This window comes from Gopherus flavomarginatus, chromosome 10 (genome assembly GCF_025201925.1).
Source record: "Gopherus flavomarginatus isolate rGopFla2 chromosome 10, rGopFla2.mat.asm, whole genome shotgun sequence".
NCBI classification, from domain to species: domain Eukaryota; kingdom Metazoa; phylum Chordata; order Testudines; family Testudinidae; genus Gopherus; species Gopherus flavomarginatus.
The window spans coordinates 64,257,472-64,272,694 of record NC_066626.1 but is presented as its reverse complement, the minus strand read 5'-3'; the positions used below and the strand labels follow the sequence as shown (position 1 = coordinate 64,272,694).

Here is a 15,223-nt window from a genome sequence, read left to right as displayed (position 1 = left end):
GGAGGACCCTGGACTCTTGGAAGGTAGATTAATTGTACCAGGTCCTGCCTTAAGGGTTTGGTTACTTATGTCAAGTATCCAAGCCAGTCTTTCATGGTCAGTTGTGCAACGAAGAATTACATTAGACAGCTCTGCCTCTGAGTGATAAAGAATGATAGGAAACACATTCTGGAAGTCATATTTATCTGCAATCAAATAGATGAGTAGTAAACTATCACGATCTCTCGATTTTCTGTCTCTTTTATACCTTACACAAGGTCATTGCCTTGACACGCCTTCTACTTCTTTGGCACATTTCTCAAATAATCCCTGATCAGCTTTAAAGGGTTAGTTAATGGTGGAGTAAAAGTCTTTAACTAGGGTTCTTTGCTTTAGTAAGATGTCACTAAGCTGCGTTAAAGTTTAAAAAGTTCAGATGAATACCTTGAACAGTCTTTCCCTGTTGTGGCTTTGGTGTGTTGAGCTAAAACGCCTGTATCCTGGTCTTTGGTAATCTTCATTTGATTACACAAAAGTATGTAAATAGAATAAATTTGAAATCTTCGTTACAGAAGTCTGTGTAGTGCTCTGAGTGAAAGCATTCCTTTAATGTGACTTATATTGAGGCTGAAATGTATAATTTTCAAATTGTGATTTTTTTCCTTAGTTTCTTGTTGTTCAACTTAAAATTATGTAAAACAAAATTAACAATTCCATATTTGACAACTATCATATTTGTTACACTGGTAGCTTTTGGCAGCCCACCCTTTCTTGAATATAAAGTCATATTGATGAATTTGTGGTATTTCTCCTTTCTTTAACTCAAATATCCTTCACAAAGTTTCAGTATTGTATAGAAATCTGTGAAAATGGCTTATTCTCTGCATTGACAAAAACTGTAACAAACTGCAATCTTGTTTAACATTTCTGTTTTCAGTTATGTTTCCTTATGAAAGTGTCCATTTTTTCTGTAGTAGAGCCCTGAATATGCTTTCCTGTGTCTTTTTGGGAAAAGCTACCAAAGAAGTTTTAATTTTGAGAAAATACATTTGCCACGGAACTACCATAGATTGTAAAAGCTAAATATGTAGTACAGTTCCATCAAATGTCAGTTTATTTTCGATCATTGTGGATTAGCAAAATACATGTGGCGAAAGATGTCCTATTCTCTTACCACTTCTGTCAGATTCACTGATGTCATCAACAATGAGTTATGGCGTTGCTCAACCCTAGCAAAAGGCATAAGCCTGGTTTACACATTTGTATCTTTATTATCAGCAGTAATTGGAAACAGAATTCAATTGGATTTTGATAAAATGATGATGTGAAAAGCTTCCCAGATTGCTAAATTTGAAAGCTACTGCTACAATTTTTCTTTTTCAGACAAACTCCTTAAAATAAAAGAATAGAGGTTTGTGACAATGCTCCCTTTGACATAAGATCCAACAGTACATTTTCTCCAGGTAGCACTGATTTCAAGTGATAGTATCAAAGTAAGAAAATTCAATGAAGGCTGCATTCAATCTTCAGTTAAACTCATTGTGCCCAGACATTCCATCTTACACATTTTAAGAGTAAGTGCTCTTATTTGAGTGAGGACCTTGGGGGGTTGGCAGATAAGGGCCAGAAACTTGGTGGTTGTTAGGCCCCAGGGACGTCGTAATCAATCTTTGGGATGTTGAAGACTTGAACTTAATGACTTTTTTTAATGAGTTATAAATTTGTTTAAATCTACGTTGAAGCTTCTGATGTAATCAAATGTTTTGTTCCATGCTTATGAGCATTACATTTTGATTTAAAGAAGGTGTATAAGTGCACACAAGCTAATTTAACCCTTAAACTGTCTAGCTCGGAAACTAGTTCTGTTCTAGGACTTTCTAGGATAATTATGGGTTACTGGTGTATGGTCATTGAGTTTTTTCTCAGCTGCTCTGTGTTCTTTCAGCTGGAGAAGAGCACTAATATCTGGCCTGAGCTTTAGTGCTGCTGGCTCTCTGTTCGACTGTTCTGCTGAGAGAGACCCAGCTGTGGGGAGGGTTGTGGGAAGGAGCCATCTAGAACTAACGTAGGGAGGCAGGCAAGCACTAGAATTGGGGTGGAAGGTAAGAGAGCCGCCCCTCCACCCACACTGTCTTAGATTTGGGAGGGCTAGGGAGATGAAAGGGAGACTTCCCTCATTTTGTGGCTCAGATGGAGACAGTTCAAGAGGCAGAAGGATCAACATACTCTGTACAGTAGGGAAGGTTGATGAACTGAATGACTTGCCCATCTCCGAGTGTAGCTCAGTGAGGATGAGTAAACCTGTCCTCAGATTTACTTTTAAAGGCAGCTTAATGTATCTTATAAGTGTTCTCTATATCATTCATTTTGAGGTTAAAGCATTTTAATTTTGGAATGGAGCCAATGCTTAGTGTAGATTGCTAATTTTTCTTCAATTTTCTTTTTGTTACAGCAAGCAAGGATTTGGCACAGACATCCTATTTCATGGCTACCAACAGGTTGTTATCCTGAACCTCTTTGTTGCACTGTTGTAGCACACTATAGCTTCCTTTACTGCAGGGCCCCCTCCATGTGTCCTACCCTTGTTGCAACAGAAAACTGGGCCATCTACAGTGGTGGTACCTTTCTGTTTGCAGTGCGGTGTATTGTACAAGGGCCTTGTGGCACAAAGGGGTTAAATGCACAATGAGAAGTGTAGTGGTGCTTTCTGATGACATTTTCTCGATTTGTGAGTGCATAAGTCTAAAACTGGTAGCCTGAATAGCAGCTAAAGATTACAAAGAGATAAACTTAACCTAGAAAGTCGAGCATCTTGGTAAGTACAAAGCTATTTCTAGTTTACACTTGTAGTTAATGGCAATTTTTTCTTAATTTAAATATATTGATCCAATCCTAATTTTATGAAACTGCAGTCAGCCTAAAAACTCTTAAAATTATCTAATCTTCTTTCCAGGTAGACTAGAATTAGTCTAAGCAATGTTTGTCCTTCCAGAAGCAGTGTTTGTTTTTAACATGCTTTTTTAACAATCTTAGTATTTGTGTGAAATTGAAATTGGTTGTCCAAATGCAGAAGAGTAAATGTATCCAGCTATTCTAGTGCAGAAGGATGAAGTTTGGGAGTAGATCTAAGTCTTCCATGTGTTCTTTGTAAAATTAGTTTGAATTTAATGTAATTCTAGTACATGATTTTGTTAAAATCAGTTTGTATATGTAATGTTTGTTTGAGAGGACCCTAACCATTTTTGGTGGTCCCTTTATTATGGGATAATTTCTTCTTTGGAAGAGTTTTGTTTACAAAAGCTGTTAGAATCACTGAATCTGAATCAGCATACTTGTGCTACTACCAGCTGGGAAATTGAAATGAGAGGAGATTTGTATCCCAAACCCGTGCCTACTCATGTCACACAAGTGATTCTCTCAACCTCTAGGGAACTATTGGGTATCCACAGCTACTGGTTTGATATGCAGTCTCAGTAATGAGCTGTATTAATGACTTCACTGTGTCTGAAATTTTATCAACCATGTTATGTTGAATTTTTGGCCCTCTTTAAAATTAAGTAAAATGTCAATAGCATGAACTGAGGGATACTATATTTTTATTTTCACTCTTGTTAAAAGCAAATTAAATTTACCAGATAAATGACCTGCCTTTTCTCAAGGTTATAAAATAATTTCAGAATTTAATCAGAAGCATGTTCCATGATTTAATGTTTAATATCAGTTTTGATATAAAACCTTATCCTATATCTTAGTGGTTGACTTGTTTGGGTTTTTTATTTTACATGTTTGAATTCTCTGCAACAGCCTGCACCTTACTACCTTCTGTCTTCAGTACAAACCCACAGTGATAGCCTGTGTGTGCATTCATTTGGCATGCAAGTGGTCCAATTGGGAGATTCCTGTATCGACGGATGGAAAGCATTGGTGGGAATATGTTGATCCTTCAGTTACTCTGGAATTGCTAGATGGTAAGTAGTATTGCCTTTTTATTTCTTTTAAATGTCGTGACCTTGTTCTTGTAGTTCTGCTATTGTTTCAGCTAACATTTAACTCACCCCCCACTACTTTAGGTCATGGGTAAGGGAAGCCCTTGAGCTCATGCTTAAATAACATTGACTTTATAGATGAGACCCTCACACCTGCCCTGATCATGTAAGCCAGAAAAAAGGGCCAGAGCAGAGTAAAGGGACTATGTGAGCCCCACATCAGCTGTGGGAGAATTCTCGTGGCACAGGAATTGGAAGATGGCCGTAAGGTGGGCCCCTCTGAGGACTTCCTCGCAAGATTTGGCATGTGGACCATGCTAGGGGCAGGGCCTTCACATGCAATAGTGCAGCTCATAGGACAGCCTGGGGAGGCTACCATAACTCAAATGTGCTCTCAGGGCTGTCTAAATTAGGCTGGGGGCTTCTTAAAGGCTTTTGTGGGTTGCAAGTTCAGCACATGCTTAAATTGTTTGCTGAAGTGGGATTTTAAATAATCATACTGAAAAACTGAAGTTCTCATAGATCGTGCTGCCTTAAGATGGCAATTTGCTTCATTTCCACCCACATTATTAGTCACTAAAGATAATTTCTTTAGGAGTATAAGATTGATATGGGATCAACCATATTAAAGCCAATTTTGTGCAATAGGAGTGAATCTGGCATAGCCCATGGAACCTTAATGTTAGTACCATGGAATATCTATTTAATGGATTTTATCAGAAAGAAAAATAAACTTTTTCTCCTAACAGAAAATTAAATGGTCCAGATATTTCCCAAAGTTTTTTACTGTTTTTACTGTTCATGATGACCAGTTTTGTCTCACTGGTCTCTTATGCTGCTCTTATCTTGTTTCCATCCGTCGTCACTTGGTTTAGATTTAGTCCCTGCCCCAAAGAGTTTATAATCTATCCCTTTATTTGTGTCTGGCACAACAAGACTCTGGTCTGTGATTGATATCCCTAGGCACTATTGCAGTGCAGTAATAATAAATGCTGTCTAGCATTTGCAAATCTATATACTAATCAGAGGAGATGTCTTGTCTTGTATACATGTATAGTTGGGATTATTTTTTTTTCCAATATGCATTACTTTGCACTTATCAACATTGAATTTCATTTACCATTTTGTTGCCTCATCACCAGTTTTGTGAGATTCCGCTATTACTCTTCGGAGTCAGCTTTGGACTTACAAAATTATTCAAGATAATTATCACCTGCAAACTTTGTCACTTCATCATTCATTCCCATTTCATTGATAAATATGTTAAATGACACAGGTCCCAGTGCAGATCCTTGGAGGACCCTACTGTTTACCTCTCTCCAGTGTGAAAACTTACCATTTATTCCTGCCCTTCATTTCCTATCTTTCAGCCAGTTACTGATCTGAGAGGATCTTCCCTCTTATTCTATGACTGCTTAGTTTCTTTAAGAGCCTTTGGTGAGACCCCTTGCCAGGGGCTTTCTGAAAATCCAAGTACACTAACTAGATCACCCTTATCAACACGCTTCTTGATACCCTTAAAGAATTCTAATATATTGGTGGGGTATGACTTCCCTTTACAAAAGCCATGTTGACTCCTCCAACATATTATGTTTATATGTGTCTGATAATTCTGTTCTTTACTGTAGTTTCTACCAATTTATCTTGTACTGAAATTAGGTTCACCAGCCTGTACTTGCCAAGATCGCCTTTAGGGCCCTATTAAAAATCAGCGTGACGTTCGCTATCTTCCAGTCATCTGGTATAAAGGCTCATTTCAGCAATAGGTTACAAACCACAGTTAATAGTTCTGCAGTTTCATATGTGAGTTCCTTCAGAACTCTTGAGTGAATACTATCTGGTCCTCGTGATTTTATTACAGTATAATTATCAATTTGTTCTAAACCTCTTCTGTTGACACATCAGTGTGGGTATTCCCTCCACCCCTCATCCTTTTCAGTGAAGACCAATTCAAAGAATTTATTCCGTTTTTCTGCAATGGCCTTGTCTTCCTTGAGTGCTCCTTTAACACCTTTGTTGTCTAGTGGCCCCTTTGCCTGTTTGGCAGGCTTCCTGTTTCTGATGTTCTTAAAAAGAATTTCTTGCATTTTTAGTAAGTTGCTTCTCAAATTCTTTCTAGGCCTATCTTCTTATACTTAACCTGCCAAAGTTTGTGCTCCTTCCTATTATCTTTATTAGGACTTGTCATCCAAATTTTAAAGGATGTCTTTTTGCTCTTGAGCTGTGGTGGCATTCTTTTGGACCTTTTTAATGTCTTTCCTGATTTAGTATATACATCTAATCTGAGCTTCCATTATGGTGCTTTTTAAATAGTTCCTATGCTGCTTGCAGGTATTTAGCCCTTGTAACGATTCCTTTTAATGTCAATCTAACGAGCATCCTCATTTTTATGTAGTTCCCTTTTTAAAGTTACATTTTACTAGGGTGGGCTTTGTAATAGTATTTCTCCTCCCCTCCCTGTTGCATTTAATTACATTTTGGTCCCTATTATCCAAGTGGTTGAGCTCTAGTTACCTCTTGAACCAGTACCCGTCCTTCACTTTGAACTAAATCAAGAATTGCCTGTCTCCTAGTGGGTTTCAGAACTAACTGCTCCAAGAAGCAGTCATTTATGGTGTCTAGAAATTTTATTTCTGCATCATGCCATGAGGTGACACTTACCCAGTCAGTATAAGGATAGTTGAATTCGCCCATTATTATTGTGCTTTCTGATTTTGTAGCCTCTCTAAACCTCCCTTAGCATTTCACATTCAGTGTTACCATCCTGGTTAGGTGGTAAATGTGTACTTCTACTTCTGTACTACTTTTTTTTTTTTTGGGTGGGGGGTGGGGGGGGTGTATTCAATTTCTATCCACAGGGATTCTGTAGTACAGTTTTGTTCAAGATTTTTAGCTTATTTGACTCTGATTTGTGTAACATATAATGCCAGACCGCAAGCAACGTGACCTCCTCTTATTCCTATATATCTTATACCCTGGTATTAACATGTCCTATTGATTATTCTCTTCCCACTAACTTTCTGTGATGCCTATTTTATCAATATCCTCCTTTAATCCCAGGCACCGTACTTCACCCATTTTAGTATTTATACTTCTAGCATTTGTATATAAGCACTTACACATTTTGTCAATATTCAGTTGCTTGCCTTCGTGTGTTTATATTGAAATAGGACGCCTACATTTGCCTGTTGCTCACTACATCTTTTCTGTATTTTACCAACTTCTTTCCTATCCTCTATACTAAGATAAAGTTCCCCCTAAGGGATGTCTGCACCAGAACCATGTAATCCTCTACTCCTATCAGGTTTTCCCCAGTTTAAACAATCCAGTACAACTTTCTCAATTTTATGTTCCACCAGTCTGGTTCCATTTTGGTTAATGTGGAGCCCATTCCTTCTTTATAGGCCAATCCTTCCCCAAAAGTCCCCCAGCTCCTAATAAATGTAAATCCCTCTTCCCTGTACCATTGTCTCATCTATGCACTGACACCTTGCAGTTCTGCTTGCCTTACTGCCCTGTGCTTGGAACTGGAAGCATTTCAGTGAATGCTACCATGGAGGTTCTGGACTTCAATCTCTTACCTAGCTGACCAAACTTGGCCTCCAAGAGAGGTTGGCCTCTCTCCAACCTTTTCCTATGTCATTTTGATACTTGCATGTACCACCGACTCCTCCCCAGCACTACCTATGAGACTATCTAGAATGATGTTTGAGATCTGCTACCTTTGCACTCCAAAGGCAATTCACCATGCAGTTCTCCAAGTCATCACAAACCCAAGTATCTACATTTCTAATAATCAAGTCCTCCATTATTGTTGCCTATCTCTTCCTAGTAACTTGGTTCCCTGCCTCCGGAGGGATATCCTCAATGTGAGAGGATATCATGCCATCATCTGAAAGGTGGGTCCCGACTATGAGATCATTTCCTTTTGCTCTAGTGTGATGGTCTCATGCCCTGAGACTTTCATCCTCCTTAACAGCACTGGGGCTGTCAGACAGGACACTATGTCCCTGAAAGTCTCCTCTGTATAGCTCTGTCTATCTCTTTGTTCATCCAGTTCAGTCATTCTAGCCTCAAGTGCACATACTCTGTCTCAGGGCCATGAGTAGCTTGCACTGCATGCACGCGTATGCTACCTGTCCATGAGGCAGGTAGTATTACATGTTGCACTTAGTGCGATAATGTGGGTAGCTGCCAGGCTTCTGCTGTTTTTCTGCTTGCATTTTTACTCTTGGGGCAGCTTAGAGTTGCCTAAGTTTAGGATATGTTTGTTAGGTGTATTGGTTTTTCTTTATTTTGTGAGTTTTCTTGAACTTGGAGACTTTCTATTTGTTAAATCCCTTGGACTCCTTCCTTCCCTGCCAAATTCCCCTGGCCTTGGCAGGTGACGCAGTTCCTGTGCTTGCTCTGTGTCACAGGCTCTCTGTTCAAGGGGAGGCTCTCCCAGGAGGCCTCTCAAAGTAACTTCCCCCCACCACCACATACTAGACTACACCCCTTCATACCTATTATTGATTACTTCTATCCTGGCCTCTAAGGGTGTGTCTACACTGCAGTTAAGACACCTGCTGCAGAGCTTTTTAATTACAGTGTAGGCTTACGGCTCACACTGGAGCCCAGACTCTAGGACCCTGCAAGGTGGGATAGTTACAGCCCTTGGGATATCACTAATGAATGATTTACTCTGTTTCCACAGTGGCTAACACCTCCAAGAGGGATATGAGTCACTGGTGCAGCTTTTCTGACCGAGCTTGTTAAGATAAGGTTTAGATCTGGGTAAGCTTTAGATTTTAAACTGCTTGGCTTATAAAATGCTCAGCCCCGTCAAACTAAATTTTAAACTAAATTAAGGTTTTAAGGTTTAAGATTTAAGGTTGTGCGCTATTACTAAAAAGATGCAAGAGGGTAAGTTCTGTTGTGTATTTTGATGTACAGTGGTAGCAGGGTCCACACAGCCAGTTTCTGTGTGGCAAGCTGGGATTGTGTAAATGTACACCATGGCTTGCCTGTACCAGCTGACTGAGTAGACAAGAACATAGATTCTGTTACTGATTCAAGTGTGAAAAGAGGCTTTTGGTTTTTTCCCCCAGAGCTCACACACGAGTTTCTGCAAATACTAGAGAAAACGCCTAGCAGACTGAAGAGGATTCGTAATTGGAGGGTAAGAACTTGTTGCCTAAGTAATTTGCCATAGGACATAACTGCCACAAACCTAAAAGTAAGATTGTCAACTTCCTGAACTTTTCCCTGGCAGTATGTTCATAATTGTATGTCCCTCTGCAGTTCCCTATTATGGTAACTTAAATTAAAAAAAAATGAAACTATGAAATCCACCTTATTTTATCCAGTTTTGAGATATCTTAGGTAACTGTTTATTTGTAGGTACTTTCTAAGTTTATGTCCTTACTCTTTTTCCTTTTCATATAGGCTAATCAGGCTGCTAAGAAACCGAAAGGAGATGGACAGGTATCTGAGAATTCTCTTCTTGGTTCATCTTTGGTCCAGAATTCAATTTTGGTGGATACTGTTACCGGTGTATCTGCCAACACAAGCTTCCAAAAGTCATCGACGTCAACCTTTCCTGCACCAGTACCTCTGAACTCAGGGAGTATGTCTGTTCAACACAGTCATGCACCTGAAAACTTGGCAATATTAGCTACAGGAATGCCGAGTACCTCATATAATTTGACATCACAGGAATGGCCTCAACATCAAGAACAAACAAGGACCGAACAAATATATTCTCAGAAACAGGAAACTGTGTTACCTGGTAGTCAGTATAATCTGAACTTCCAACCAGGAACTTCTGTACAATTGCATTCTGGGTTACATCACAGATCTGACAAACTTACTGAGCATTCCACTGGTAAACAAGACTATGCTCACAAGTCAGGAAACAAACACCATGGACAGGTTGCTGCTCCTATAATTCCTCAGAAAATGTCCTTGGATAAATACAGAGAGAAACGCAAACTAGAAACCCTTGAACTGGATGTAAGGGAACATTATGTAGCTACCCAAGTAGACCAGCAACATAAAAAGCACATTCAACCACAAGCAGCCAGTAGCAGTTCTGTTACTTCCCCTATTAAAATGAAAATTCCTGTTGCAAATGCAGAGAAACCAGAAAAACATGTATCTGATAAAAAAGAAAAGGGTGGATCACTCAAACTGCGAATACCAATCCCACCTACAGAAAAGAGTTCCAGTAAAGAAGATCTGAAAATGAAAATTAAAGTTTCTTCAGAAAGACACAGTTCATCAGATGAGGGCAGTGGAAAAAGCAAACACTCAAGTCCACATGTTAGTAAAGACCATAAAGAAAAGCACAAAGAACATTCTTCAAATCGCCATCATAGTAGCAGTCACAAGCATTCACATAGTGGTGGCAGTAGTAGTGGCGGCAGTAAACATAGCACTGATGGAATAACACCAACTGTTTTGAGGAGTCCTGTTGGCCTGAGTAGTGATGGTAATTCCTCTAGTTCCGGCTCTTCAAGAAAGAAGTTGCACAGCAATGATGCTTCTCACAACCACCACTCCAAATTGAGCAAAAGTTCCAAAAGTTCAGGTAGTTCATCTAGTTCTTCCTCCTCTGTTAAGCAGTATGTATCCTCTCACAACTCTGTTTTTAACCTTCCCTTACCCCCTCCTCCCCCTGTCACATACCAGGTGGGCTACGGACATCTCAGCACCCTCGTGAAACTGGACAAGAAGCCAGTGGAGAACGGTCCTGATGCCAATCACGAGTACAGTACAAACAGCCAGCATATGGACTACAAAGATACATTCGACATGCTGGATTCGCTGTTAAGTGCCCAAGGAATGAACATGTAATCAATTGTTTAGGTCACTTTTCTTTACTTTTTTAATTTAAGAATCGTTAGAATGGAAAACTTCCTAATCTAGCAGTAGCAACACGAGCTGTTGTTGCCATGGTTTCATTATATGTAAGTGCTGCTTTATCCTTCACTCTGAAAAGAAGAGGTATAGTAAACAAGTCTTTATCTCCACATACAATAGTGTTATAAATACTGTAATAGCATGGAAGGTGCAAAAATCTCAGTATTTCTACAACTGCAGCTAAGAACAGTAGAATGATCATCTGCTTTTAGGTGTCTAGGATTCCTCAAGCATTGATTATTTATAATTTTAATACTGCAGCCACCATTTTTGTTGCTTAGCTTTTGAATGAGTGTAATTTTCCTTGTGTATTTATACTGTATGTATGATTTGCATGTTTCAAAGATAAAGGGATTAAAAACAGTATACTGACAACTGTTTACAAGAAAGTGGAGAAAAATGTACATACATTTTTGTATGTTTAGATATACCATAAATACTCAGGATTGGAGCTGCTTGTAAGTATAACAAAATATACATAACTTTATTTTATCTTGTGTCAGAGCCCGTCAGTAATCTAAACAAAAGTGACGCTTTGTCGTGTTTATCTTGAATGGTAGGCCTTATTGGAAGCTGCTCAAAAGGGCACTTCACTAGAGTGGGTAATCTAGTACCATGTATGGTCATCCACAGGAGAGCATCACCAATGAGGCAATAAAGGAGTTTGGGCCTCAGTTTGCTAACTGTGACCCGACTGACTGCTGAAATGCGCCCCAAGCTTTCTGAAGGAAAAAAGAATAAAGTTTACATAATCTTGATGTGAAGTGCATTTAAATGTTTATTGGCTTGATGCAGTAATATAGGCAGAGCTGTTACTTAATGATTACATAAATTAATGTGAGTTAAGAACTGAAGTTCATAAAAACTTATAGTGAAAAATTAGTAAGTTGTTTTTTAAACTTTAATACCATAAGTTATTTTAATAGTAAACAGGGATCACTGTTTCCATTACCATTTCAGAATAACAGACATGTTCTGAATTCCAAAAAGTGTATTTGTGTGTGATGCCATATTTCTTTTACAGGTGAGAATGCAGTCTTCACAATAAATAAGAGTAAAACTATGATATCCCAACCTTCCTTTATATTCCAACAATAAAATAGTTACCACTGATTCTCTGTGCATTGTACTTGTGATTAGTTACAAAATTGGAGGTTATTTTGTTTTTAGCTCTGTGAAAAATCACTCTCCAATTAAACCACTAGTATACACTTTGTCTGCAAGTGTCGTCATATAGCTTGTGTACTGTTTGCACAGTCTTCTGCCTTTTTAGAAGAAGTGAGACTTGAATGTGTATACATCATTTTTGTTGAAAGACAAAACTACAGTTCCGTTTTACCAGCTGACAATTAACTAATTTTATGGTTGTGCTTAAAATCATTGATAAGCTATGAATGAATTCAACATATATTCAGTATAAGGTAGCAAAAGCTGGTTCCTAGTGACTGTTTTGATTTTTTTTTTTAAATATACAAGTGAAGTTGTCCTAAATCACCTGCACATGCAGTTAGTACTCAGTGTAACTGGTTGTAAACACTTCAGAATTTTAATCTGAAGTTTAGCCCTTTAGTTCCATTATGAAATGAAGTGCTTTAAACTACAAAATTGTTCAGTACCTACGAGTTTGTAGTTGCTATATTATGTAACTACAGGTATATCAATTACTATGTAATACTCAGTTTCCAGTAATGCAAAAGCTTGTAACTAAGTTTTATTTGAACAATGGACACTACTTTTTACATCTAAACATTTTAAATTGAAAAACAGAATGTATCTAGGTCCACATTTAGCCTTTGCCCATGGATATACAGGATACAAAACTTTACCCTTAACTGCTTTGAATTTTTCTTCATTCAGGAAAATATACTTCAGCATTATTACACTTGTTTCGCATTGTTGGATATGTTCTGACCCTTTTAATAGTCTCTCCTCTCCACCTCAGCACTAAGACTGAAGAATTGTTGACAAATGTAAGCAATGTAAACTGTCCTGAACTAATATGCAGAGATAGAAGATAAAATAGTAAAATGTGTTGAAATACTCTTTACAAAGTTTCACAATATTTGCTTGTAAGCCTGTTAAATAGCTGTGCCATGAAATGCATCTTATGCATCCAATGTGGATACAGCAATATATTGTACTATAAATATAGCATCTAATGTTATAACTTGGAGAAGAAATGCCAGGCAGGTAACTGGCAATGGTCAAAAACAAATGAAAACGGCCAGAGATCTTCACCTGAGGTGATGATTTACACAGGTCGTTCACGTTGATTCCAGGGGGTTGTGAAATTACATTAACAAAAGGTTGCTATTCTAGGTTAATGAGAAACCGTGATTTCAATTTCTTTGTAAAGAATATCTACAGATAAGATTATTTTTAGTTTGCATTACAATTGTGTAAATATGTAAATCTCTGTACTGAAGTCTTGCTCTCTGAGATTAGAGTTGATATGGGGGGTGGGGAACAGCAAAATATCACTAATTCACACTGACTGAAACCCATTGCAAATTACTGAACTTTGAATTGCAGCATGTTCCAACTGTTTATGGGATCAGCATTGGTCCCATAAGTGAATGAATAAATGCAATAAAAAAGCTAATACTCCACAGTGTACTTTGTTCACTTCGATTATAGTTTTGTTACTGTTTTGAGTGAATTTAATAGAAAATACACTATGTATTTTGTAAAAATGAAGTCTTAATTCTGAAACCTCACTACAGTGCTCAGCTATTAAATCTCATCATTTTTGTGATATGTTAAGTGTGTGGATTATTGAGATTCTACTGTACGTTGAATCTTTAGTCTCATTGCTAATGGTGGAAGTACTGCATTAAAGTACTCTAGACAATGTACTGTATCTTGCTGTGGTCTAGTACTTTTGGTATTTGGTTAAAATTGAAGTGCTGTATATCCTTTCTGCTCATTGTAGATAAATGTGTGTTAAAATAGCCAGTTGTAATTTTAAGACAGCCCTTTTATGAGATTAAAACTTCACTTGTCTTTTTCAAGGACAACTTATGTAAAAGCTATTTATTAATAAAGTTCCTTACCTCGCCACTCTCTCTACTGGGCAGAAATAACAGTCCCATTTCCTATAGTTATCTTGCCAGTTTTGCTTGTGTATATTAATTATGAAAAATCCCCTTGGATTTGATGACAAAACATTCATGGTTTTTCAAATGTAAACAAAGCACTTTGAATTTTGAAAAGTAGCATAGTTTAACTTCTAACTTTTTTCACAGTAATTTCTAACTCAGCAGAAATTCGTAGTCGGAGAACTTCAGAAAAGCAAGTTTTGTAACTTAGATGCATCTTTCAAAAAAAAAAAAAGCGCAGAACCTACTTTTCATTTGATATGAACCAAGTGAGAACTTTAATTTTTTTCCATATCAAAATATGTATTAATGTTCATGTAATAAGTGTGTAAAGCTTAATGAAGTAGCTTCAAGGTCATGTGGGACTGTCTTAGGAGTATTATAGCTATTTTATCTGTAATTTGAAATATACTAATTCATGGTTTTAAAATTATACTTCCTCCAGCAAAGCAGAATTACAAGCATGCTGGCATTCCAAGCAGTTCTGCGGGGAGAAAGTTGTTATTCCCTTGCTCCTCTCAAGTCTTCTCTGGGTACTGAAGCTGACTGAATCAGTCAGCTGTAATTGGTTCCCAGACACTGAATGTTATAAATACAAGATGACTCTGGACTACTTACTTTTTCCCATATCCCTACAATTGTAGCTGGTTGCTCCTTGCTCATGAAAGTCCCTTACTAAAGATGTCCTATGGAGTCACTCTTATTATTTTAAGGGCTGCTCAGAAGCCTTCCCTGTTGGGGGCAGTTTATATTTGATCATTTTGTTTCCAGTTTCCCTTTGATCTTCATCTGGATTACTTTCCCTCACCTTCTTAAAGATTTGTCTGATCACTGAGTCATTTTAATTGCTTTTTATATGGATGTGGCATCCCAGTTGCTCTAATGAGATCTTTGTAAAATAGAATAAACTACACCGATTCCCTCTGCCAATGATTCTAATGAGATTGGAATGACAATACATAATGTTGCTTTTATTCAAGGTAGCTCAAATTTTAAAAAGTTGTTACAGCCTAAATGAAAAATTAAGTCAGTAGTGAGACACGTAATGGAGGGACTGGTGGGTTTTGAATTAAAAAGTCCAAGAAACTTGATTTAAAAGTTTCCATGTTTTTTTTTTTTTTAGTGAATCGTATAGCTATACTACAACCACTTCAAGAATGTCTGCTGCATTATATCCAGGTGTTGTTGGATAACTTGTATGCTTTATTTTGGGCTTACTACTACTTCTGCCTGACCCTTTGCCTTGGTATATACACA

General features: G+C 37.8%; 1 protein-coding gene across 8 annotated transcripts in view; it reads left to right on the top strand.

Annotated features, from left to right (window-relative positions):
- The window catches only part of CCNT2 (cyclin T2), a 44,235-nt gene extending 30,512 nt beyond the window's left edge, over nt 1-13,723 (top strand). For 5 of the 8 annotated variants that reach the window (XM_050916011.1, XM_050916010.1, XM_050916009.1 and 2 more), the window contains 4 exons: nt 2,432-2,477; nt 3,784-3,947; nt 9,056-9,126; nt 9,393-13,723. In XM_050916011.1, coding sequence (XP_050771968.1) covers nt 2,432-2,477; nt 3,784-3,947; nt 9,056-9,126; nt 9,393-10,802 — 1,691 coding nt within the window. In that variant the 3' untranslated portion in view covers nt 10,803-13,723. Of the gene's footprint in view, nt 1-1,399; nt 1,554-2,431; nt 2,478-3,783; nt 3,948-9,055; nt 9,127-9,392 lie in introns of those variants that run through there. The other 3 variants (XM_050916013.1, XM_050916012.1, XM_050916016.1) reach the window with 2 other exon arrangements.
- The last annotated feature ends 1,500 nt before the right edge of the window (nt 13,724-15,223 follow it).